The sequence below is a fragment of the Portunus trituberculatus genome, chromosome 48, assembly GCF_017591435.1.
Source record: "Portunus trituberculatus isolate SZX2019 chromosome 48, ASM1759143v1, whole genome shotgun sequence".
Lineage (NCBI taxonomy): Eukaryota > Metazoa > Arthropoda > Malacostraca > Decapoda > Portunidae > Portunus > Portunus trituberculatus.
Genome location: NC_059302.1, coordinates 11,676,027 through 11,701,026, shown reverse-complemented (window position 1 = coordinate 11,701,026; position 25,000 = coordinate 11,676,027). Strand labels below are relative to the sequence as shown.

At 42.6% G+C, this 25,000-nt stretch overlaps 2 protein-coding genes and 1 non-coding gene across 7 annotated transcripts in view; 1 reads left to right on the top strand and 2 right to left on the bottom strand.

The window, feature by feature from the left end:
* Window positions 1–8,709, top strand: part of LOC123498836 (arrestin domain-containing protein 17-like) — a 59,374-nt gene extending 50,665 nt beyond the window's left edge. For 4 of the 5 annotated variants that reach the window (XM_045246293.1, XM_045246296.1, XM_045246295.1 and 1 more), the window contains exons 3-8: window positions 208–324; window positions 1,515–1,559; window positions 1,984–2,201; window positions 2,711–2,893; window positions 4,425–4,610; window positions 5,905–8,709. In XM_045246293.1, the coding sequence (XP_045102228.1) occupies window positions 208–324; window positions 1,515–1,559; window positions 1,984–2,201; window positions 2,711–2,893; window positions 4,425–4,610; window positions 5,905–6,078 (923 nt within the window). In that variant the 3' untranslated portion in view covers window positions 6,079–8,709. The remainder of the gene's footprint in view (window positions 1–207; window positions 325–1,514; window positions 1,560–1,983; window positions 2,202–2,710; window positions 2,894–4,424; window positions 4,611–5,904) is intronic. The other variant, XM_045246297.1, reaches the window with a different exon arrangement.
* Window positions 8,710–13,109: 4,400 nt separating this feature from the next.
* LOC123498832 overlaps window positions 13,110–25,000 on the bottom strand; it is a 41,667-nt gene continuing 29,776 nt past the window's right edge. Inside the window, exons 2-6 of the mRNA XM_045246283.1 lie at window positions 23,842–24,485; window positions 22,431–22,595; window positions 20,543–20,644; window positions 17,167–17,271; window positions 13,110–15,804 (exon numbers count right to left, since the gene is read on the bottom strand). Coding sequence (XP_045102218.1) covers window positions 14,590–15,804; window positions 17,167–17,271; window positions 20,543–20,644; window positions 22,431–22,595; window positions 23,842–24,348 — 2,094 coding nt within the window. The 5' untranslated portion in view covers window positions 24,349–24,485 and the 3' untranslated portion in view covers window positions 13,110–14,589. The remainder of the gene's footprint in view (window positions 15,805–17,166; window positions 17,272–20,542; window positions 20,645–22,430; window positions 22,596–23,841; window positions 24,486–25,000) is intronic.
* Trnak-cuu lies at window positions 23,010–23,082 on the bottom strand. The gene has a single exon. It is a non-coding gene; the product is annotated as a tRNA-Lys (tRNA).

The following is a 25,000-nucleotide window of genomic DNA, read 5'->3' as shown; positions in this document are numbered from 1 at the left end:
TCTCGAGCCTACATAACAACCTCCTTACTGCACCTAACCTAACAATTTTCCAATACTATACACATTGCCTCTCCTCACCGCTCTCTCCACCAGCTTCATGTAGTACTTTTACACTTCACCATCTCGAGCCAGTGCTGTGTAACCTTCCAGTCAATATCAAGCACAGTGCCTTCCCTCGCCCCTGCTGACCCGCCCTTCTGCCCACAGGTGTCTACTTCCACGTTGTCGGCGAGGGCGTGGTGCGCGTGACGGACAGACGCCAGCATGTCTACACCGACAAAGAGAACTACATCGACTTCAGGATGCGTCTCCTTGGCGAGCCAGGTGAGCGGGCCAAGGTGTCAGAGAGAGAGAGAGAGAGAGAGAGAGAGAGAGAGAGAGAGAGAGAGAGAAGGGAAGATGGGAAAGACGGGAAAATATAGAGGGAGAGGATTGATAGAGAGAGAGAGAGAGAGAGAGAGAGAGAGAGAGAGAGAGAGAGAGAGAGAGAGAGAGAGAGCAAAACAGGGAAGGAGGGACGGGAAAATATGGAAGGTAAAAATGTTAGAAAGCGAGACATATATATTAAAAAAGAAAGAAGGGAAAGATGGAAGGATGTGTTATGTGTAAGTAGAAGGGAGACAGATGGAGAGAGTAAGAATGGGAAGGCAAGAGAAACAAAGAGGTATCATATAGGAGAGATAGAGACAGGTTCATTAATCTAGGAAGTCATTTATAGCAAAGAATTGACGCTTATGTTGGTCTGTTTTTTTCTAATAATTTTTTTGCCCGTAGCCAGTGACCCTCTTGCATGAAAAAAAAAAAAAAAAAAAAAAATATATATATATATATATATATATATATATATATATATATATATATATATATATATATATATATATATATATAGAAAGAGGAAGAAAGGTGAGAGTAGGGTAAACGAAAGAGTAAATAAGCCTTGCAAGAGTCTCAGATGATTCAGGATTAGTCTCACCATTACATGATTTGCAATTAACCCAGATGTTGCTACTTTGTTGTAAAGGTCTGTCCACAGGAACGCATTGTTTGAAAGTAAAGTTTGAAAACATTTTATTATGCAGTTTGCAAAGTTTGCAAACGGCTTGTAAACTGGAAATTGTTTGGAGACTGCAAAGTTTGCTTCTAAACTTTGTTTTCTGGTGTGGACAGACCTCAAGGTTTGATAAAGGATCAAGATTTGGAGATTTTTTGGTTTGTACCCCTAGACGATACCGTTGTGCAGACATACTAATTTGTGCCATTTGATCACACTTAGACCTTGGATCAGACCATTTAATTACAGGTTAACAGCCAGGGAAGGCAAAGGGTTGGGTTAGACTGATAGCCAAGCCGAGTGACGTGAATGTTTAAGGCCCGTGACAATAGCGCCTCATGCATTGTGTTGACGGTTATGTGCCGTCAGAGCGCAGGAGTGTCTGTCTGTCTGTTCCTTTACCCCATCCCTCCATTCCGTGGAGCCCCGTACCCCCCGCCCCAGTAACACCCGCTCTTTGCAGACGAGCGATACCCCATGGAGAACGAGGAGCACCAGACACCTCGGGGTAAGTCCCATCCCTTCCTTCCAAACAGTCCCACAACCCTCAGATCCCGCGGCGACGCTCCTCTCACGCGACTAACTGGCTATGTATTAATCAGCGCCTCCTCACAGCTCCTCACGCCACTAAACTGTATTACTATTGGACTAGTGACTCTAATCCAGCGAGTGAGACTAACGCAACAACAGTGGAGGCCCCGGCGGTGGCGTGGCGGCGGCTCTATATCAAGGCGTGGCAGACGTTATAGCCAGCCGTCTGTTGTCTCGCGGCCTCCCTCCTCACTACTGACATCACTCCCGCGTTATTACTGTCACTACCATAATTATTACCATTGTTCTCTCTCCTAATGGTGTGTCATGGTTTCCTCAAGGTCTGCACGTAGGAGTGTGTCTCAAGGTGATGGCCAATGTAACCTTTCCTTAACGCGCAGGTCAGGGCCCCATCCTGCTGTCCCCGGGGATCCACAGCTTCCCCTTCAAGCTGGGCCTGCCCCTCGGCCTGCCCTCCACCTTCCTGGGCAAGCACGGCTGGGTCCAGTACTTCTGCAAGGCCGCCCTAAGAGAACCCAACGGTCTCACGCACAAGAACCAGCAAGTGTTTATCGTCATGAACCCGATCGACCTCAACGTGGAGCCTTCCATCCTGGCGGTGAGCACGTCAGAGGGTGCCTGCTGTGTGTCTTTTCTTCCTTCTCATCTCCACCTTTTTATTCTTTTTATCCCTTTTCTCCATCTCTTTTTTTCTCCTCCTTCATATCCTCCTCCTCCTCTTCCGTCTTCTTTCTCCTCCTGCTTTTTCTCCTCTTCTATCTTCTTTTCTCCTGTTCCTTCTCCTCCTGTGTTTTTTTTCTTTCTTCTTTTCTCCTGCTCTTTCTCCTACTGCACCTTTCCTCCTCTTCTTATCTTTTCTTCCTCTGCCCCTCCTTTTCCTCTTTTTCAGTTTTTTTTCTCCTCCTGCTCCTGCTCCTGCTCCTCCTGCTCCTTCCTCTCTCCTTCTCGTGCAGGATTTGTAATTCTGACCAATGGCTGTCAAACTAGTGAAAAACACCCACTAAAACTACTAGACCCTTAAGAAAATAGTTCAAAAGGAGCCCACAATGATGTATCCTTCTTAACTCACCACACCATCTACTAATCCACCACCTCTTCCCCCTACAGCAACCCTTCCACTGCGAGATCGAGCATAACTTGGGCATGACTTGTCTGTCGCGTGGCCCTGTCTCCTGCCGCGTGAGGCTGGACCGAGGTGGTTACGTGCCCGGGGAGACCATCAGCGTGTGGGCCAGAGTGCAGAACCAGAGCAAGGTCACCATCAAGAAGACCAGAGCCTGTCTCACTGAGGTATGGCTGGTTGTGTTTGAGTTTAATGTAGGATTTGGTATTGAGGTTCGTTGTTTTATGGTTAGTTAGTTTGATGTAAGGGTTCATAGTTGTTTGTTGTCTGTTTGTAAGTTAATGAATAAGTAGTATTAAGTTTTGTATATAAATTTCAAGTCATTTAGTCATTCGATGAAAAGTGTGTGATTAGGGATGTTAGTTAGTTAGTTAGTTTGTTAATGGGGCTGGTTGTATTATGGTCGTAGTTAAGTTAATTAAGTGTGTGGGCTATAGCTGCTTTTTTGTTGGTAGTTTATAAGCTAATCAATAACCGGTATTATGTGGAATATATAAATTTTCTGACATTCAGTTACTCGATGAAAAATATGCAGTTAGTTGGATAGTTTTGCAGTCAGTTTGCCGGTCACCAGTCGGTCTGTCAGATTCATACGGTCAGTTTGTTAGGCAGTCACGATATTAAATAGTCTCTTATTTATGCAAGCAGTCTGAAAGTAGGAAAGTCGGTTATTTATTGATTAAAACAGTCAAATAAGTCAACAAGTCATTCATTCAGTCAGTCATTCAATTAATCGTTTATTCATGCATTCAGTCAGTCAGTCCTCCATCCATTCATGCAGTGAGTCAGCCTGTGTTTCATTCAAGCAGTGTTTCATTCATCCATCCATCCATCCATCCGGTCGGAAACAGGATCTCCTCACCACTTCTTCTCTACGACTAAACCAGTCCTGTTCCTTCTCCGTCTTTCCCTCCCTCACCTCACACACCTCCGCCTCACATCCCTAAAATAAGCCATTCATTCATCCAAGTAGTCAAACAGTCAATAAACCAGTCCGTCTATAAGTAAGTCAGTCAATTAAGTATTCAATAGAACAGTCAGTCAGTCAGCCAATGAACAGTTTAATCAATCGATCATTCGTGTAGTGAGATTTATACTTTTGTCATTATTTTCTCACGTTTTTACTTTTTTGTTCATATTTTCTAGAATTTTTACCTTTATCACTTTTTCCTTTATGGTTTTTACATACATATATATTTTTTTACTCTGCTGATATTTCATTCATTCACAAAGTCAGAAACAAGATCCACTCCTCCACTCTTCACCACTTTTTCTCCTGGTCCTCCTAAAACAAACCAGTCCAGCTTTTCCAACTCACACGCCTCACACTCCCAACTCAGCCCAACACAACACACATCCTCACGCCTTCCCTTCACCCTAGACGACCCCAGTACTAACTTAGCCCCCACCGCACTATCCTCACGGCTTCCCTTCTCCTCCATGCCCATTTACTAACCTAACCCACAGTACTAACCTAGTTCCCAGTACTATCACACAACTAGCACACTACACATCCTCACGCCTTCACTTCACGCCTAGACACCCCAGTACTAAAACACACCCAGCTCACCACACCTCCAGCACACCACACATCTTCACGCCTTCCCTTCACCCCTAGACCTCCCATTACTAACCTAGCTTTAGTACTAACACACACCCAGCGCACCACACATCCTTACGCCTTCCCTTCATCCCTAGACGATCCAGTACATGTCCAAGAGCAAGGTGGTGCAGACGGAGACGCGGGAGCTGTCCTCGGTGGCTCGCGGGAAAGTCAAACCGACCGACACGGATGACTGGAAATATGAACAGCTGTACGTCCCGCCCCTGCCTCCCACCAACTTGCGCGGGTGTCACCTCATCCGTATTCAGTATGACGTGTTTGTAAGTGAATGGCAGGGTTGTTTTTCCTGGGTGTGTGGTGGGTTTGGGTGGGTTTGTTTTGGTTGTTCGTAGTATTGGGAGTTTGGGTTAGTTTAGTTTAAATTTGTTTTGATTTATATTTCTGTCTAATTTAGTTTTCTGTCTCGTGTTTTGTTCTTTTTTCTAACTTTTGTATTCGTGTGTGTGTGTGTGTGTGTGTGTGTGTGTGTGTGTGTGTGTGTCTGGTTGTGGTACTAATGATTCAAATTAAATTCATGCTTGTTCTGTCTTTATAGCCTAATCCGGTTTTCTGTTCTCGACTAACTCTATCGATATAAACTCGATTGCATTGTTAAAAGAGTCAAGTTCTCTGTGTCCCATGATTTCGTAGTGTTTCATTATACTTTCTTTACAATTGTTAACATTTTTGGCACTCACAACCTTGCCTAATCTTACTACTACTATTTCATCACATTTTTTTTTTCCCTCAAAACAGTAAATATTTTTGGTACTCACTATACAATCCTTCTATTACACTTTCAGAATATTTTCCTCTACAATTGTGAATATTTATGACATCCACTCTCAACTTCTTTAACATGAATCATATCATTCAGTCTCCATAACAAACAGATCCCTTAATCAATCATCTCTCTTCCGTCATATCTCGTTTAAAAATGCGACGAATTGACATGTTAAGCACTCACTCACTCACAACTAATCTAAAACAAACAATCACCACCCACTTCCTCCACCTACAGTAACTGTTTATTCTACGTTCATATATTTGTCTTATTAATCTTCCTCCACTTCCTACTGTAGTTCCACCTATCATCATCATTATCATTATCATCATCACTACCACCACCACCACCACCTTGTGCCGCCGCCGCCTCCTCCTCCTCCTCCTCCTCCTCCTCCTCCTCCTCCTCTTTCTACTAATCCTGTTATTTGTGGCCGTAGCATCTTCCTCTGTGTCTTCCGTTCTTTCCATCTTTATCCACATTCCATCCACTAACCTTTTCAGTACCATGACACGTTTTCATATTTATAGAGCTTCAGAAACTTATGTGGCGATTTAAATAGTGAAGACCAACATTTAATCTTCTGACTTCCATGGACCATTCGTTATGTAAGTAAAATCGTCTAATCATACCCATACTCTGAAGGGGTTAACATCTCACGGTCTCGCTGTTGCCCTTATCGTCGTCCATAAAATTTTCTATTTATCCTCCTCCACACCCATAAACTCATCTACTTATCTTCCTCCACACCCACAAACTTGTCTAATTGTCCCCCTCTATCTCCCCTTCAGTTCATCATTGAGCCCAACAACCTGGAGAAGGAGATCAGGCTGCAGCTGCCTATCATGATGGCCACCTACCCTTACCGCAACTCTGACGGCACACTCAAGAAAAAACGCGGCGCCCAGTACCCAGACTCGCTGCCCATCTTCAGGCCCTGGCTCAACAACAAGTCCTTCGAGTGACACACACCACACCCACCGCACTCAAGCCCACCACAGCCTCTAGCCTCTTAACCTCCGTCAGCGCCCTACACTCGAGCCCACTGCAGCCTCTATCCTCTTAAATTTAGTCAGCGCACCACAGCCTCTTGCCTCTTCTTAACCTTCGTCAGCGTCTCCATCACGTCCCTAAGCCCTACGAATCAAGCCGCCCCCCCCCGCCTCTCTCTCTCTCTCTCTTTTCACTCGTTCCGTTACATGATGTATGAATAACTAGCCTGCAGTTTGTAATCATAAAAGCTTTGTTCTCTCATTTCCCATCATGATTGTTTTCAAAGGACAGAGATGATTGGTCAAGTCTTCATGAATATTTTCTTTCTGATGATACAAAATTATTCTTTAACTATCTACTAGTGTCAGAAGCGCACCCTTGACACACCCAGTAACTTCCACTAGAGCCTTGTCGAGTGATTGAGGGAAAATGCTGACGGGTCTAAAATTTCGCGCCTGATAGTTTTGAGGAAGGAACTGACAGAGATTTGAGTTCTATGGAATTCGAGGAGCAAACCAAGCTATTTGTGGGGTGCTGATGTAGTTGTGTTTGCATTACGTGAGGGTCAATTACTGAGGCTTGGATGAAGAGGATATACTGATGGATAACGGGATAATGTAACAGTTATCAAGAAAGTGAAACTTCAGGTAATGGTTAAAATTTGAAGGAATAATGGATTTTTTTTTTTTTTTTTTTTACAGGACGGCGTAGTATTGTGGTTTGTTTCGAATTTACTTGACTCACGCACGTTTATCAGGATATTACACTGAATGACAACCATTAATTTGTGTACTGACAGACTTTTTGTTTATTCTTCTGTACTGAGATATTAATTATTGGTCAAGTTATGATGGCTTGATAAAATATTCTTAATAAAACTGAAGTGATGGAAGCATTAATATTTCTATGGGAGTGGGACTGGCGCAGCAAAACATTTTCTAACATTACTAAGCCTTGTCAGATTATCTCGGCCTCTTCTCTTTCATCCGGTGACCACCACGCGCGTCTTTTAGTTCTTCCTTGTAATGATAGCCGTGGAAGCCCTCGTCAGTTTGAGGCAACAGGCGGCAGTGGAGGCGGGCAATGCTGGCCTCTTGTCTGCTACTTTCTCGCTCAATCTCCTTCCTCTCAGACACACCCGAGGCTTTACAGTTTACACGATGCTCAAAAAATTATGAGAAGGACGATGATGGTTCATGAAATGTATCTCTTATCTTCATGGTAGCAAGGCTTTTATGTCTACTTGTATATTTTCATTATTATTCTTATTCTTATTCTTATTCTTATTATTATTATTATTATTATTACTGCTACTTCTATTACTACTACTACAACAACTATTTTTTTTATTAGTATCATTATAACTATAGTCACTCTAGCTGCTGTACTACTCGTACTACCGCAGTATATCAGATGAATTTTACGGAAAGGGATTACGCCAGAGCAGCACAATGTCACAGAATTGAAAACCATTCCCTACAAGGCGCCTGGCATGCTGGCGGGACGGAGTGAGGTGGGTGCCGCCAACACTTCCCACTCTGGCGGCAGAGTGTTCCCGCCGCCAGCCACTGCCGCCGCGCCCTTCAAAACGCGATGCCATTTCAAGTTTCAAGATTGCTAATTTCTGCTCACGTGTCTAGCGTAAAAGCTTAAGCTTCACTTAATGCTGCCATCGCTGTTGAAGGTAGTGCGCCGCTGCATCAGAGTCGCCGCGTGTATAGTAATGAATACATGTTGTGCTTGGGACGCGCTTCGCGACATCTGCTTGTCAACATCACGTGCTAGGCAGCTGCATGAGTCACGCCACACCGCGGCGCGCTAGTGCCAAGGGACTAACTTCCTGAGCCACACACGTGTGTGCGGGGCAGCAGCCACTGGCCCGCGAGTAAGGGACCGCCATGATGGTACCAGGGAGCATCCTGCCACTTTTTGTAAAAGGATGAAGCAGAAGCACACTAATAGCGGCTGGTGCCTGGCGTTTCCCGCGACACCTTTCCAAGCCGAACATTCAGCAGGTGTTCAAGAGGCAACACTGCATTCATTGTTGACCACACACTTCTGTACACCCCACTTCTCTTTTGTAGTCATTAAGCCTTCGGAACTGGTGTGACGCAAGTAATGTGACGTTTATGAAAATGTTCCTTTTCCTTTTCTCACGCAACACACACACACACACACACACACACACACACACACACACTGCTGCCTTCCCTCCTCACTGTATCACACTCGCCATGGTGCCATACCTCCCCGCTGCACGGAACTCCCCCAACACTCGCCACACACTGGTCGCAGCGCGACCGTCTGTCTGTCTGCCTGCCCGTCACTCTTCCTACAAGCGTCACTACCAGAATTGCTTTCAGGATGAAGTTGAAGTTGTCATTTGTTGCTGTACATTGTTGGTATTTTGTTGTGTATAATGTGTGCTTATCTATGTATTGTATCTATCCATCCGTCTGTCTATTCATTTATTACCAAAGTTCTGTTTATGGAAATCTTTTAACTGCTGTCAATCCTCGTCAATTAGAACCATGATTTATCCACAGCAATGGCTTAATTTGTAGACATTTCTCTTTTTTTAAAATAAAGATTCATTAAACCTTCCCTTTGTTTCACCTCGATCATGAAACTTAGCGGTAACGCTTTAAATGTTACAATGGAGGAGCTGAACACACTTCTTCCTTGCTGCACCTAACATTTCTCTGCCGTCTGTCTGCTATTCACATTCCACAGTTTGCATCCGTTATTCTTATGCACCACCTCCCTATTTACACTATTTACAACAGTTGACCATCGCTATATCACCATCCCTTCACCATCTACACACCACAGCAAGAGAGTAGCTTGCAAGGACGGATATGAAACAATGAAGTAATAACCAAGAAGAATGTGTATTAAGTGACAGAGACATCATATTACATAGGAAGTGCAAGAAAATGAAGGAAATGGCAAGAAAATGGATAAAGAAAATGTTTTGGAAGGATATAATGGAAAGAAAATGGTAAAGAAAAAGGGTGAACAGAAACAAAGTTGGTGATTATAGAACTTCAAGGAAAATGAAATAGAAAGTAATGAAAGAAAATGCCATGGAAAAAAAAACTCGAAAAGCAAATAATAAAGAAGACAAACACGAGGAAAACTGAGAGGAAGATGATAAAGAAAACGTGAAAAGATAATCAATCAAAAAAGAAGTCCTAGTAAGTAAAAGAAATACAAAAGAAAATGCCACAATAAAAATAACAAAGAAATGTAAATAGAATGATGAATGATGCAGTAGAAACAAAATAAATAAAAACACCCAAGAAACCACATAGAGAGGAAGAAGATAAACAGTAAACACACAAACATACACTTCCACCACAAAACACACACACACACACACACACACACACACACACACACACACACACACACACACACACACACAACCCTCCTCAGCTTGATACAAATTACAGGAAGTCACAGAATAATGAAGATTCGTCTCCTATTCCCGGCCTTGCTTAACAAAACAATGCGGGTAATTAAGTTTATAAATACCAAGAGAAGAATGAGTGTTAAGGCGAAAGACAGGACAAAAAAATATGCTGGAAGGAAGCCGCGGCATGTAGGCTATGTTGTCCTTGGTAACATAACAAACTGAAGTAGGTGTAGTTTTAAAAGGTGTCCATATTAACCCCTTCAGTACCATGACGTGTTTTCGTATTCATTCTCCTTACTATTTGGAGATCTTATACCGCTCCAAAAACTTATATGGGGATTAAAATAAAGGCTGCATTAATCTTCTGACCTTCATAGACCCTTCCTAATGCAAATAAAACCGTCTAATCGTACACAAAACTCGTGGCAAAGAAAGCGTCCCAGTAAGTGAAGGAGTTAAAGAAAGGGGAGACAGGATGGATACATACACACACGTTTTTCTATTATTCCTTTCAAAGTTAAAATGGTTGCAATGAAAGGTTAAAATATTGGTATATGAGATAAAGAATACCAAACGTGGCTGATAACACGTTCGTTTCTCCGGCATTCGTTCCGTGTTAAGGTTAGAATAGTTCCAATTATAGAGTAAAATATACAAGCTCACTCTGTTAACATTATGAACAATAAGCGTGGTTTCAAATATGTAGAAAGATGATGGATTGTACAGTCAGTCTAAAGACGCACGTATTTCTCTATCATACCTTCGTGTTAAAATAATAATAATAATAACAATAATAGTGAATAAATAAATAAGTTCTAAGGAGAGGCTAAAATATGCTGTCCTCGGTAACATTACAAAACACTCAAAATACTAAGAGTGATTTGAATGTTTAAACACGAAGGAATGCAGAATCAATATTAAGAACACACACGTTTCTCATATACCTTACTTCTGTGGCTAACACGTTTTCCACTTGGTCACAAACATCAGTAAACAAGTAACAAAAAACATTAGACTTGCTTTGAAAGTGTTTAGGTACCAAGGAGAGGGCTTACAGGGGCAATGTAAGGACACATGCGTTTCTCATGTATTCCTTCTGTGACTTAAACATTTTGCCCTCGATAAGTAATAACGTTAAACACTATAAGGCTTGATTTAGAAGTGTTTAGATACCAAGGAGAGGGAATGTACTCTTGCATTACTTCTGTGGCTTAATATTTTGCCATAGCGTGGTTTCTAAATGTTTAGACACCATGGAAAAGGATGTAGGGTCAAGAAAAGAACACAGAAATCTTTAGAAGGTGCCATACATATGACCACGATATTACGTCATCTTCGCTTTTTTTAATCAATCAGGCTTTTCCAATATTCCTTCCTTGTTAGAATAGTTAGAATAGTTGTAATGAGACGCTAAAATATGCCACTCTTCATATGTAACACAACACTATTAGACTTGTTTTAAGAAGTGTCTAGATACGAAGAGAAGGGAATGCGAGTCACTATCAGAACCTTTTTCTTTGGATATTGCGTAATAAGGAAGCTGAAATATGCCATCCTTGGAAGAAACAAACAATACTTGGTTTAATTAAGAATTGTCTACCTAAATACGAAGGGAAGGGAATGTACTCGTTTCTCCAGCAATCCTTCCATATTTGAGTACTGCGTCGTGATGAGGCTAAGCTATGGTGTCCTTGGAAACATCATAAACAATACTAGGCGTGGTTATACTGTCCGTATCGGAGGAGGAAATGTCGGGTCGAATAAGAAAGGAGACACGTTTATGCAGTATTCCTCCCGTGTTCACGCTGGAATAGTTATTTATAATCATGCGCTCAAAAGAAGAAATTAAATCACTACATGACTGACTAAGAGTGGGCATAGGAAGAGGCTATAGAACAAAAACACGATTGAATTAATCATGCATTTTAAAGGGAATCCAGAGTTATTGAATTAATCATGACGGATATAAAAATTTACCTTGTAATGAGAGGGAAGGGATGGCTATAAGGGAAGGCTATAATGAATAGAAGAAAAAGTAAACTATCACACACACACACACACACACACACACACACACACACACACACACACATTTCACTGATGATAGAGGAGAGACCAGTGTATAACAACAATACCAGTAACCACCATTAGAATTAAGAAGACGCCACAAAACTCAAGAGAACTGACCAACATAAACATACACACATGCTTCAGTGCTTTCCTGAAATCATGTATGTACTAATTTTCGTTGTAGATGGAATACAAAGAAAATACAAAAGCTAACCATGAGGGATTAGAAGCTTCAAGAGCAAACCAAGATAAACATACACATGATTTAGTCCATTGCCTGAAATAATACACAGCGCTTCACTAATGGTAGAAGTGAGGCTATAATACAAAAAAAAAAAAAAAAAAAAAAAAAAACCCTAAAGACTACTAACCAGTAGAGACAGCGGACAACAGAATGACAACACGTGGCCACCACACAACTACACAAACACTGAAAGATTGGCAAGACTGGTCTGAGAGTGAGGACGTCCTAAACTGAAGCCATGCAGGCCTGCCAACCCTATCAATGTTTCAGCCCCCTGATTTCCTTCCCATTTCCAACTTCCATTCCGTCATAAATGTAAGGAACTATAACATTATGTCTTCAATCCTCTTTATTTCGATGTTTACAAACCTGCAATAAGTCAAATATATAATGTATCTGGGATTTGAACCAGGGAAGTACAATACATGCTTCTTTTGTTTCGAAGCAGCGCCGTGCATTTTGAAGACCACCAGGCTGTTTGTCATCGTGATCTACAGTGATAAGGTCCAAAGTCTGCTGCTCTTTATGGGTTTGATTTGACACATGTATGAAGGAGAAATGCAGATAAACTTTTATAACTGATACAGCTTGATTCGTGGTGATATTACCGTGAACACGCAAAAATAAGATTAATGTTTCGAAGTTCACAATTGTTCGGCAGTTCAAGCAGCTCGTTCATTTTACAAGATAGAGGCAGCTTCCACCAAGGCAGCAACCCGAGCGAGAGCATATAACCAATCTCTTCATGTCAACCATCACATAACTCGCAGTCACTCTTAAAAGTCCGTGTGTAATTCACCTCGGTCGTCTGCTGGTCACCCAGCCAGTCTTCCCCATTACAGAGCGAGCTCAGAGCTCATAGACCGATCTTCGGGTAGGACTGAGACCACAACACACTCCACACACCGGGAAAGCGAGGCCACAATCCCTCGAGTTACATCCCGTACCTATTTACTGCTAGGTGAACAGGGGCCACACATTAAGAGGCTTGCCCATTTGCCTCGCCGCGCCGGGACTCGAACCCGGCCCTCTCGATTGTGAGTCGAGCGTGCTAACCACTACACTACGCGGTGTGTGTGTGTGTGTGTGTGTGTGTGTGTGTGTGTGTGTGTGTGCATTCTCGCATTCCCCACATCTTTCTACGAGTATACTGCGAGTCTGTCTAACGATGTGACGTCCCACATATCTATACACATGCCGGAACAGAGACGACGTGATAAAATAAGAGCGGATCATGTCAGTCATATGTTACCGGGTCGTAATCAGTTATATATTCAGCGTTGTATGACATGATACGAAGGTTAGAGCCTTGTTGATGTTTAAACTTTCATTAAACAAGTCAGCAGCAATAGTGGATTGGTCGAGATACTGTCGAATCGCTTTCGCATATGTGCTTTGTATCCTATTCCTGCGTTATAGCGCGGTGAGGAAAGTACAGGCTCCACCCTGCCGTCCCACATACGAACCTTTATGAGTGACTACATGTTATGCTGGAGTGTCGTACTCTCAGACATGAAATGCATATTATATGAGCATCACCGTGACCGAAATTGGCTACTGTGACGCAATGAGGCGTAACAGATTCATCACTGATAAATAGCAATAGTTTAGCTTCATCCTCCAGGAAACTTCTGCAGCGGTCATCAGGACCAGTAGACATGTGGTGGCGAGACCCATGACTGCGTCTTTCCCCTGGCACCACTGCACTGAGAGCCAGTCTTCTGAAACAGTTTACTTTTTCACCACGATTGTTTACAAAGACTATAGATAATCATATAGGTTTTCAAGACTGTTTCTCCTCTTAATTAAGTGGAAATCTTGTTACTCTTTCACTAAAACCATTAAAACCCGCGTACTTTCAATTAGAGCCTTTTGAAAATTGTGAATGAGTGGTACAGAAGTGCTTCAGAATATAATTCCTACGAGGCTCACAAGTCCAAGCCATCCGAGCCAGCGAGCCCTGCAGGAGCTTCGTCCAGGGACGGGGAGGGACGGCGGGGGCTAGGCACGGGCTCCGACATCTTGTAGCAAACATTATGAGAATTATATATATATGAAAAAAAAAGAAAATTTAGCAGGATACAGAAGTATGGGGCGTATCATGTAGTAAATACACACTATAAGGCTTTGTTTCAGGCGATATATGACTCTGGTGTGCGGCACCTTCATTGAGTTGTTCAAGAATATATTTAAAGTTTGTCTCCGCGTCCTTGACTCACAAACATCCGACACACCCAATTTCTATTGTCCGAGGGGCGTCCGTGATGACACACACGTCCCACACAGACCTTCAAGTCCCTTAACACTCATACCGGACTACTGGTGGACACCATGGCACCACCACTATCACATGCTGCCACCGCCGGCCCAAGAGTCTTGGGGAGTGGCAGTCCTGCGTGGTGACCTCACCAGCCACTGACAGACGGGCATTGAAACTTCCTTTAATTTTCAGATTGCTTTCGTTCGCGTCTTGCGGAGCTGCAGGGTGGAAAATGGACCTGTTCTTCACACACATACACACACACACATACACAAGGCATTATTTCAAATAGTAATGGACACGCACATCATCTCGCACACATGATCTGGCATCTCTCGAGGACCCAGCGATTATTCAAAGTTCCCAGAGGCGAGTATCACACAAGCCCAGTGTCAGCAAGGCGTCCGTCCACTGGTATCACAGATGCACACTGGGTCACACCGGCTGGGGGACTGAGAGAGCCATTATGGCTGGGCTTGCAGGTCCGGCGGCTACTCAATGGTCTTGTAGGTGTTACGGCCAGCGCGGGACATGAAACTAGCGGCGTCCTCCATGCAAAAGGCCGGGTTGGGGTAGTCCGTGCCGCGCTGGAACACTGGAATCTCATCGTCCTGCCGCTGCTTCCTCTTCCAATACAAGAAGCCGAGCGCCAGCAGCCCCAACAAACACAACACCAAGAACACCTGGAACACTTGCCAAGAGGTGCTGGAAACAGCCTCCGGGCTCACTGTTTCCGTAGTGTTGCCGCCGGCCGAGGGTAGAGGCGTAGACTCAAGGGACACTGTGATACCAAAGGGTGATGTGATGTTCCCTGAAGTTCCATTGACTTGTGGTCCCCCGGGTGTCATCCCTGAGGTTAATTCATCACCTCCGAGTATACTATCAGATGAATCATCGCTTTCGTTAGTGTATTCTATCTTTGTGGGCACCAAATAAGGAGTCCTGCTGGGCTGGGACACGCTGGTGTTGGTGTTGGTCAAGGTGGTTGTGGTGGTGTTGGTGGTGGTGGTGTTGGCTTGCAGGCCGTCAGTGGTCACGCCGGGAATGGACAATGTGGTGCTACCGTTTGTGACTTCCTCGGTGCCCGATAAAGGTTCGAATGCCGTTGCCTCATCGTCCGTCACTGAAATGATTGTTGAGGCTTCTTTCCCTGCATTATCCTTCTCATCAGTCGTCGCTGTGGTGTTGAAGTTATCTGACACACGGCTGTCCGAAGTCCTTTCATCATCTCCTGACGTAGTTGAATTCAAGGCAGTGATGTCCACGCCTCCGCTGACTTCCTCAGTGGCTTGTGTGTTGTTCCCTGAAGTGTCACTGGAAGCTTCCGGCGTTTCCGTCACGTTGTCTACCGCCCCATTTCCCTCTGCAAGACTCGAAGGCGCGTCTGCTGTGGAGTTCAATGGCTGGTCGAGTAGGGTGCCTGCGTGAGGAGCGTCCGAGGCGGTACTATTGTCCTGAGCCTCAATGTTCGTCGCTATGGAAGCATCATCAGATGCGGGCACATCCTGCGTCCGGTTTCCTTCTGCTGCGAGTGACTGGGAGATCTCAGCAGTGGTGGTGGTGGTGGTGGTGGGTTGCCTGGCGGTGATCGTCAAGTCGTCACCCTCGTCAAGGGATTTGCCCGTATTCAGCGGGACGCTCTCCGCGGCCACGTCACTCAGGGCGATCACGTCACCGTCGCCTCTCAGCCAACCCTCGAACAGGATCTGCCATACAAATAGTGAAGGGTGTCAAATACATTCTGGAAGGGTATTATTACCTGCACCCCCTCTGAGTCTGTGTTACCATTCAAACAGGATTTGTGGTGCAAATTGAAAGGAGACAAATACATGTATGTTGCAAGAAGTACAAACACTCTCCCTGAGTCATACTTCAAACAGAACATATGGCGTAAAATGAAGGGTGGCAAATACACATCAGGATGGCATTACAAGCGCCCTCTCTGTCGCTTTTTAACCATTTCGTTGCTGTGCTCGTCTTTGGTTAACATTCGGAACATTAAAAAGAGTGTATGTTTATGTGATCTTAAGGGAGAAGTGAGAGAAAAAGAGGTTAATTTAGTCTTTTCTAGCTACAGTGATTCAAGGGACTAGTACGTGAAGAAGTGCTGCTGAAGATGATCATGGGGAAAAAATGTGAAGCAGTGAAAGGGTTGAACAGGATACATGTTGCAAAGTGGTGTGACGAAAATTACGTACAAAAGACATTATTACCTGCACCCTTTCTGACTCACCCTGCCACACAACTACTGCAGATAAAGGTGTTAGAATAGAGACAGGGGTGTAGAGGGGGAGGGGAAGCGTCACCACCATGATTTGCAGTGATGTAAGTACATGCGATTTACTTAAACTGATGGTGGTAAAATGAGAAAGGGAAAAGAGAAACAAAGTGTGGCTAGTCTGATACTTCTGCGCCATAACGCGCCAGTACCACTGTTACTGCCATAAGTCCTAATATTTTGCTGTGATTTAATTCACTGTATTGTATTTGTCAAACCAGGGAGTTATTATGTAGTCGATAAATTCTAATTTATTTCCTTTACTTTCTATTTACTAGCTTATTTACTTTATTATTTATTAATTTACTTATCTAATCATTTCGCTGTTTATTCATCTATACATTAACAGGGCTTTCCATAAGTTTCCATGCATAGGAAAAATAAACGCTTTTATATAAAACCTCATACTAACATACATAGTAGCTAAGCATTACATGATTACCATTGCATCGAAAACACATTTCATTGCGTGCCCTCCACTGTCTACACTTGATTTTCACCTTTGGGGGCATGTGAAAGCCATAGTGTATCAGGAAAAGAAACAAAACATAAATCTCAAACAACGAATCACCAAGACATAACTCCAACTGTGCTAGAACGTGCCTCACCACCGGAGAACACGTACTGAAATATGTTTTCAACACAAAGGTGGTCATGTAGAAGATATTACAAAAGTCAAAGTGTCTTCTTCTTTCATAAATGTGTTTATTTTCCTATGTATGAAAACTCATGGGACACCATGCACTTATTGATTTATCGATAAGATTCAGCAAAAGCACGACTCACTCACCGAAGAATTCTCAGCCTGAGGCACATCCAGGCTCCGGGAATACCACTGGCCCTGGTCTGTGTCCGTCTGCAGCAGTGTGCGCGTGCCGGCCACCTCCTGGTACACCTGTGCAGGGAAAGAGGTGTGAGATACTCTACTCTCACCAGAACGATTCTCAAACAGTTTAGAAACATCTAGTCAGTTACTCAGGACTGCTTCTCTATTTATAATGTAGAAATTTTGTCAATCTTACCACGCAATCCTAAAAGAAAATCCTTAAAACTTGTGTAAGTTAATCAAGAGCCTTTGGAATATAGTGGAGGTGCGGCAAAGAAGTGTTTCAACATATGGTTCACCGGCAGGAAACAATGGAGGGAGTCTGCGTGCAGTGGTGCTTCCGGGAGAGTCGTAAATGTGTGCTAATAAGGAGAGGATGTGATTCATTTCATGCTAACTGTTGAAGAGTTTGGTGGGGTATTCAAACATTTTCTTGAGAGAGAGAGAGAGAGAGAGAGAGAGAGAGAGAGAGAGAGAGAGAGAGAGAGAGAGAGAGAGAGAGAGAGAGAGAGAGAGAGAGAGAGAGAGAGAGAGAGAGAGAGAGAGAGAGAGAGAGAGAGAGAGAGAGAGAGAGAGAGAGATAATTTTCTAGTCATGGTTTTAGAAGGGTTAATGAGAATTTTCCAAGATCTTTTTTGTGTGTGCGTGACTTCTGTGATAGTTTTGTGAGTTTTCAAAGATGTTTCCGTGATTGAAGTGATAGCTTTTTTTCTTCTCGTTTTTTTACTTTTTTTACCTTTAGTGTTTTTCTTGATCCCGGTGATAGCTAGACAGAGTTCTTTACAAGTTATTAATTCTTTCAATGGCGTTTTCATGATAATATTTTTTTTCTATTTCTTGTTGAGTGTGTGTGTGGGGGGGGGGGGAGCGGGTGAGTGTTTATGAGTGCTTTAGGAATTCTATTGATAATTTAGCAGGGTCTTGTAGAAGTTACTTATTTTTTTAAAGGCGTTTTCTTGATTGCAGCGATAGCATAACAAGAACTATACGTATTACATCTATTCTAATTCAACCTTCACTACATACATAATGGGGCGCAATTCTATACACCTGTTTTCAAGGCTACGTGAGGAGAAAACAACAACGTTACAATGCTAGAAGGAACAATAAATACGAAGGTTCTTATGGAGAGAGAGAGAGAGAGAGAGAGAGAGAGAGAGAGAGAGAGAGAGAGAGAGAGAGAGAGAGAGAGAGATGAAGTAAATACATACACGTGGAGAAAACAACAATAACAATGATAAGAATAACAGAAACAATAACAACGATAACTCTTTAGCCGTGGGAAAAAATAAGAAGAATGATGCCAATTATTGTAAGACATGTACACACACCTGCAGGAAAGAGAGAACAGCAGCAAAAGAAACAATAACAGCAACAATACCAATGAACGTTCTTGTCCTTGAGATAAACGAAAAATTATAAAGCTAATTACTTTAAGAGATATGTCTACAGATGGAAAAAACAACAGCAACAACAGCAGCAGCAGCAGCAGGAACAGCAGCAACAACTACTACAACAAGACTACAAACTAAGACAACAACAAAAGCACCACCACCACCACTACAAGAACAAGAACAACAACAACAACAACAACAACAGCAACAACAACGAAAACACACAACGACGACAAGAATACAACAACAACAGCACCACCACCATCACCACTACCACTGTTTTTGTTAAGCCAGAGTGCAGTTAATTAAGGAGAGTGATGCTTATTGCTGAAGGCCACTGAAGAAAGTTTAAAATTGTAAGCAGCTAATTAACGCACCGACTGATCTTGCCGTGAAAAAGAAAAGTAAATAAAAGTAAGACAACATGAAACAAAAGAAAAAAGGAAAGAAAATAAAGAAAAGAGAAAAAAGAAAGAAAAAGAAAGAGACGTCTCAAAACATAAACAAACATTACAATTATAGTAATAGTAGTAGTGGTGATGATGATGATGATGATGATGATGATGATGATGATGACAATAATAATAATAATAATAATAATAATAATAATAATAATAATAATAATAATAATAATAATAAGAAGAAGAAGAAGAAGAAGAAGACAAGAAGAAGAATAAGAGGAAAAGGAAGAGAAAGAACAAGAGGAAGAACAAGAACAAGAACTAGAAAAAGAAGAAAATGAAAGAAAGGAAGAAGAAGAAGAAGAAGAAGAAGAAGAAAAAAAAAAAAAAAAAAGAAGAAGAACTAAAACTAGCGGTATTATGAACACAACAAACACACATACGTACGTACAAGCACTTCCCACAATAACATCCAAGTACATTGTATAAATATTTAATGACAAAACATCTACATACAATAATGACACACTGACATAAAAATAGTAATAAGTCTGTATATACCCCAACCCCACCTCTCTCTCTCTCTCTCTCTCTCTCTCTCTCTCTCTTATCATGTTCCATCGATCAACATTGGAGGAGAAATAGGACAGGGGATAGATGGGGGCAGCACCTCCCCTTGTTTACCCAGGCTGAGGCAAGACACACCCGCTCCCCAAACACTGCCTGTCTCGCGTGAGGGGAGATGGAGAGGCAGATGACTCGGTAAGGGAATAAAAGAAAGCGTGTAATAAAGAGAGGAGGGTTGCGGTGGTTGGGGAAAGAAGGGAAAGGGAAGAGGTAAGGCAAAAGATGGGGTGATAAAAGAGATGATGAGGAATGAGGAGGATATTCATGGGTAACTGGAGGGAAAAGTGAAAGAGTGAGAGAGGTGAGGAAAGAAGAAAGAAGGCAATGAGAAAGGAAGAAATGTGAATGATCTAGTAGTGGCAATAGCAGGAAGATTAGAAAAAGCGGCAAAAATATAGGGAAACAAGGACAGGAAAAAAAAAACAGATAAAAGGATGAGGTAGATAAATATGACATGAAACTAATTAGGAGGAGGAAACTTTTTGGACAATTAAAGGAAAGATAAGTAAAAGATGACAGAAGACTACGGGAAAAAAAAAACGAGAAAAAGAAGAGAAAAGAAAGCAAGAGGAAAATGGAAGATCGACGAATTAAAAAAAAGTAATAAGAATAAAAGAAAATGAGGAATGAGGAAACAAGAAACGGGAAAAAAGGAGGAAATATTACGAAAAATAATAAATATAGGAGAAAATATCGTGAGAACAGAAGGACTGGGTAAGAAAAAAAAAGAGGAAATGGAAGACATAGACAAATAAGAGAGGAAATAAGAGAGAAGGAGGAAACTTTGAGGTAATTGGAGAGGAGAGGAAAGGAGGAAAGAGGGAAGACTAAGAGAAAATAGAAAGAAAAGTTGAAAAAGATATAGAGAAGGATCTCTCTCTCTCTCTCTCTCTCTCTCTCTCTCTCTCTCTCTCTCACCTTCAGCTCTGGTCTGGTGTCTGGGTCCTGGTTTTCACTGAGGAAGAAGAGGTACTGCAGGGTTACGTTTGCCAGCCCGGTCACCTGCCGCGCCACCTCCGCCTGAAACACACATCTGTCCTTCACCACCTGTTGGGCTCCACCTCTCCCACACCTGTCGTTAATATTATTGTTCACTCTATGCCACTTACTGACTCTTACTGTTGGATTGTATGTTGTATTTTTTGGTCTCTCTCTCTCTCTCTCTCTCTCTCTCTCTCTCTCTCTCTCTCTCTCTCTCTCTCTCTGTTTCTTTTTTTTCTTGTGAATTATTAACATTAACTAACTAAACTCACTAACTGTCTGTCTATTTGTCTATGAATCAATCCACTTACCAATAACTAACTAACAAACCCATTATAAGTTTCTAACTACAGTAACTATCCTCCTTATCCAAAATGTACCTAATCTTCTAAAGTTCCCCATTAACTATGCACTGCCATTGGATTACTGTTTCTGTCCAATCACACACGAACACGCGCTCATTCAGGAAACCTGCAAGGTACACAAAGCTGGTTTCATTGATCATCCAACTCTCGCACACTTTCAAACCAAAGCCATTTTTCATTTACTATCGACGATTTTATATTCGAATCAAAATTTAAATGATGATTGAGAACTTTCGGCCAAATTTGCTTAGGGCCGTGAAGGCCTTGGGCGCCGCATGGGGGAAGGAGGTGGCTGTCAGGTCCGGCCTGAGGCCCAAGGCAGGGAACTGCCCGCAACGTTATCGCGGAAACTCGCATCGTTATAGTGAAAACTCGCATCGTTATCGTGGAAACTCGCATTGTTATCGCGGAAATTCGCATCGTTACTGTGGAAACTCGCGTCGTTATCGTGAAAACTCGGGTCGTTATCGTGGAAACTGAAATTCGTATTGTTCTCGTGGAAACTCGCATCGTGATCGTGAAAAATGAAATTCGTATCGTTACTGTGAAGACTGAAATTCGTATCGTTACGGTTATCGTGGAAACTCGTATCGTTATCTTAGAAAATGGAATCGTATCATTATCGTGGAAACACATATTGTTATCGTTATTGTGGAAACTCGTATCGTTATCGTTATCGTGAAACTCGAATCGTTATCGTTATCGTAGAAACTCGTATCGTTATCGTAGAAAATGGAATCGTATCGTTATCGTAAAAACTCGTATCGTTATCGAGGAAACTGGAATCGCATCTTTATCATGGAAATTCGTATCGTTATCGTGGAAACAAATTAGTATCGTTATCGTGAAATCGCATCGTTATCGCGGAATCACATCGTTACCTTCGGCAAGCGCATCGTAATCATAGTTATTTATTTATAGTTACATCATATTCACTACAATCATTTCGATTTATATAGTATATTATATGTAACTCATTCAAGTCTTCTATCATAAAAGTCAAACACTGCTCGATACTTTTTCTAACACATGGCGTAAAATTTCGGGAGATGAGGAGGCTACAGAGTCTTCCACATCAGTGTGAAATGGTGTTACAAATTCCAAAAATTCTATATTTAATTTGAAAGACGTACTGAGAACCTTTCCATTGCCGCTGTAATGTAATTGTAATATTACCCATCATTAGTGTATTGCCTCTACCTCAAACTGTTTTATTTAAGCCATAACAAAGAAATTAAACATGTAGATCGCATACAAAACTAGAATTTGACTATTGTTGATCACGAGAGTTGTGTTTGTCTACCGCACATCAAAGTAACCCCATATCTATCTACCAAGATACTAATCTATCTATCAATCAACCTATTCATCAACCTACCAATCTACCCATCAGACAGTCAAACAATTCATCTATCTATCGCTCAGTCAATCTACCAACCAACCTATCTATCCATCTTTACCTTGTTGACGGCGGCCACAACGAGCGCTGAGGCGGGGGCAGGGGAAGGTGGCGGCGGCAGGGAAGGGAAGGAAGAGTTTGGCAGGGAAACCACAAGCCACTCCCCCTCCTGGTACGCCCATCGGTCTGGCTCCCGCGTCCAGGCCACCGCGGGGACTGGGGGAGTCTGGGGGAGGATTTGAAGATACAGTGACTGTGTTGGTCCGGTGCTCGGTGTTTGAGAAGAGCCTGTTATCTGAAGAGCTGCTGCTTCACTGCTGCCAAGACCTTTTCATCGTATCTGATGGATTGATTTGATTATCTTTCCGATTTTTTGTTTTTATTTCGCTTAAAAGGAGAAAGGGAAGGGAAAAAAATACTTCACGGAAACTAAAGCTCGAACTATGGATGAGAGAGAGAGAGAGAGAGAGAGAGAGAGAGAGAGAGAGAGAGAGAGAGAGAGAGAGAGAGAGAGAGCATTCATTGTCAATCTAACATATTTTCTTAAAATTTTAAACATATATTGAAGTTGAATAAATATACAAATAAAAGTAAATAAAACTTAAGAATAATTAGAAAAAAAAAAAAAAAAAAAAAAGTTCGCCCAACGTGGGGCTCGAACCCACGACCCCGAGATTAAGAGTCTCGTGCTCTACCGACTGAGCTAGCCGGGCTGTTATTGTACATACCTAAAACGTAAGTAAACAAAGAATGCTTCACAAGCCATCGGGCTTACATGAATTCTGGAGTATAATCTAATTACCTATTTCTACATATCCCCAATTCAGAAATTTGCTTAATGTACTTTTAAAGTTTTCTAATGTCTCAGAGCTAACAACCCGATTAATGAGTCCATTCCGTTTATCAATCACTATCTAAGACCCAATTCCTTCTTTGAACCTATTTCTTTTTTAATCAAACTTTAACTAAATATTCTTCTATCCTAATAAAAAAAAAGATCATGAGAATTTTGTTGAAGTCCCCATTATCAAATCCCCAATAGCACTTAGAAACACCTCCGTCAGGTCTCCTTTTAGTGACTTTAATACTACTTCGAGACTTCTACTTTTAACTCCTAAATGTTAATCCTTATACCCAATTTACTTTATTTCTGGTACCTATGCATTGTTTTTGTAGACCAAGATCAGATCAGCTAACTAAAACTTCTAAATATTTTTCGTTATCTACCTAAACTTACATGAGCTTCGTTGTGTGGGCTTCCTCTACCTACCCACACTATAGGCTTTCCCGGGAGGTGAGAGTGAGGAACTAAACAATTATCACCACCACCATCACCACCAGCCTGATAACGTGAGGAAGTGAAAGGGAATAACACGGAGTCTCTCCCAGCTGTTATGGAGCGCGCCGAGTAAAGCCCAGCCTGCGTCACCTTGAGCACGATCTTGTTTACTACTTTCACTCTTGGAACTAACCTTATTTCCAGCGGTACCGTTGCTGTCTGGACTCTCGCCCTCGCTCTGGCCGCCACCCGACCCGCTGACCTGCTCCTGCTCGGCTATATCTGAGTTCTGGAGGGCGGAGTAGGGGTGATGCAGCCCTTCCCTGGTCACCTCGCCCATCATAGGCCGCATTCCTCCTGTGTGACCGTTAATGGGCCCCGTGTTCACCCTGCTCCCCGTGCTGTCAGCCACATTGTAAGAGTGACCGTTCACGATCCATTTCTTGCCATTCTGGTCCTTCTCCACTCTGCCACCGATGCTCTCCAGGGTCGTGTCTTTGAGTCTGGAGTAGAATCTCATACGCGAATCTATTGAGGTGTCTGTGGGCCCATTAATGTACCTCCTTATGCCGTCCGTGGGAAAAGGTCTTACGGTCCCGTCAGGCACCTGCAGATTGCTGTCAGCTTGTGCTTCCGCCCTGGACATGACTGTCAGCCACAAGGCGACACAGAACCCCGCCAGGCGAAGTGGTGCACCCATCTTTGTTATGCGTGTCTGTTTGTGTGTAGCTACTCTCCTCCAAGTCAGTAATCCTCAGTCAGACACGTGTTCATAGGGGCAGCGTCATACCGTCCGGCCCTTCATTGTGCTGAGTCGCCTCTCTTGTCTTGCTCTGCCTATGTGAGAAAGGAGAGAGATGAAGTGATGAAAATCTACAGCGTGGCGAGGCGCCGAAATAACAGTGAATAAAAATACTAGAAATGCTAAAAAGGAAAGGTAGAAGCAACACAAACATGTCATAATCCATTTTTGACATACAGAAAAAGAAAGAATAAAAGTAACACATTAAGAGGCTGGGATTTGACTATATTGATCTCAAGTGAGGGAATACAGTACTGACATAGAGGGAAACAATTGCTTTCACACTCTATTCTCAGGCTCTACCGGAAGTTACTGCTTCCATGATCTCGTGGGAGATTAACGAGGATTTTGCACCATCAGTGGGAGAAACAGAGATGAACACCCGAGTAACCATCACTGTGGCCTTTGAAAATAGTCCTTAAGAGACGAACACCACAAACCATTTACGAATAGGATGCTTAATGTTAAGGTTACTGTGCTGCTTGATAAAAACTATGACTCGGCTTCTAAACACTTTTTTTTTTTTTTTTTTGGCGGGGGGCGATAAATG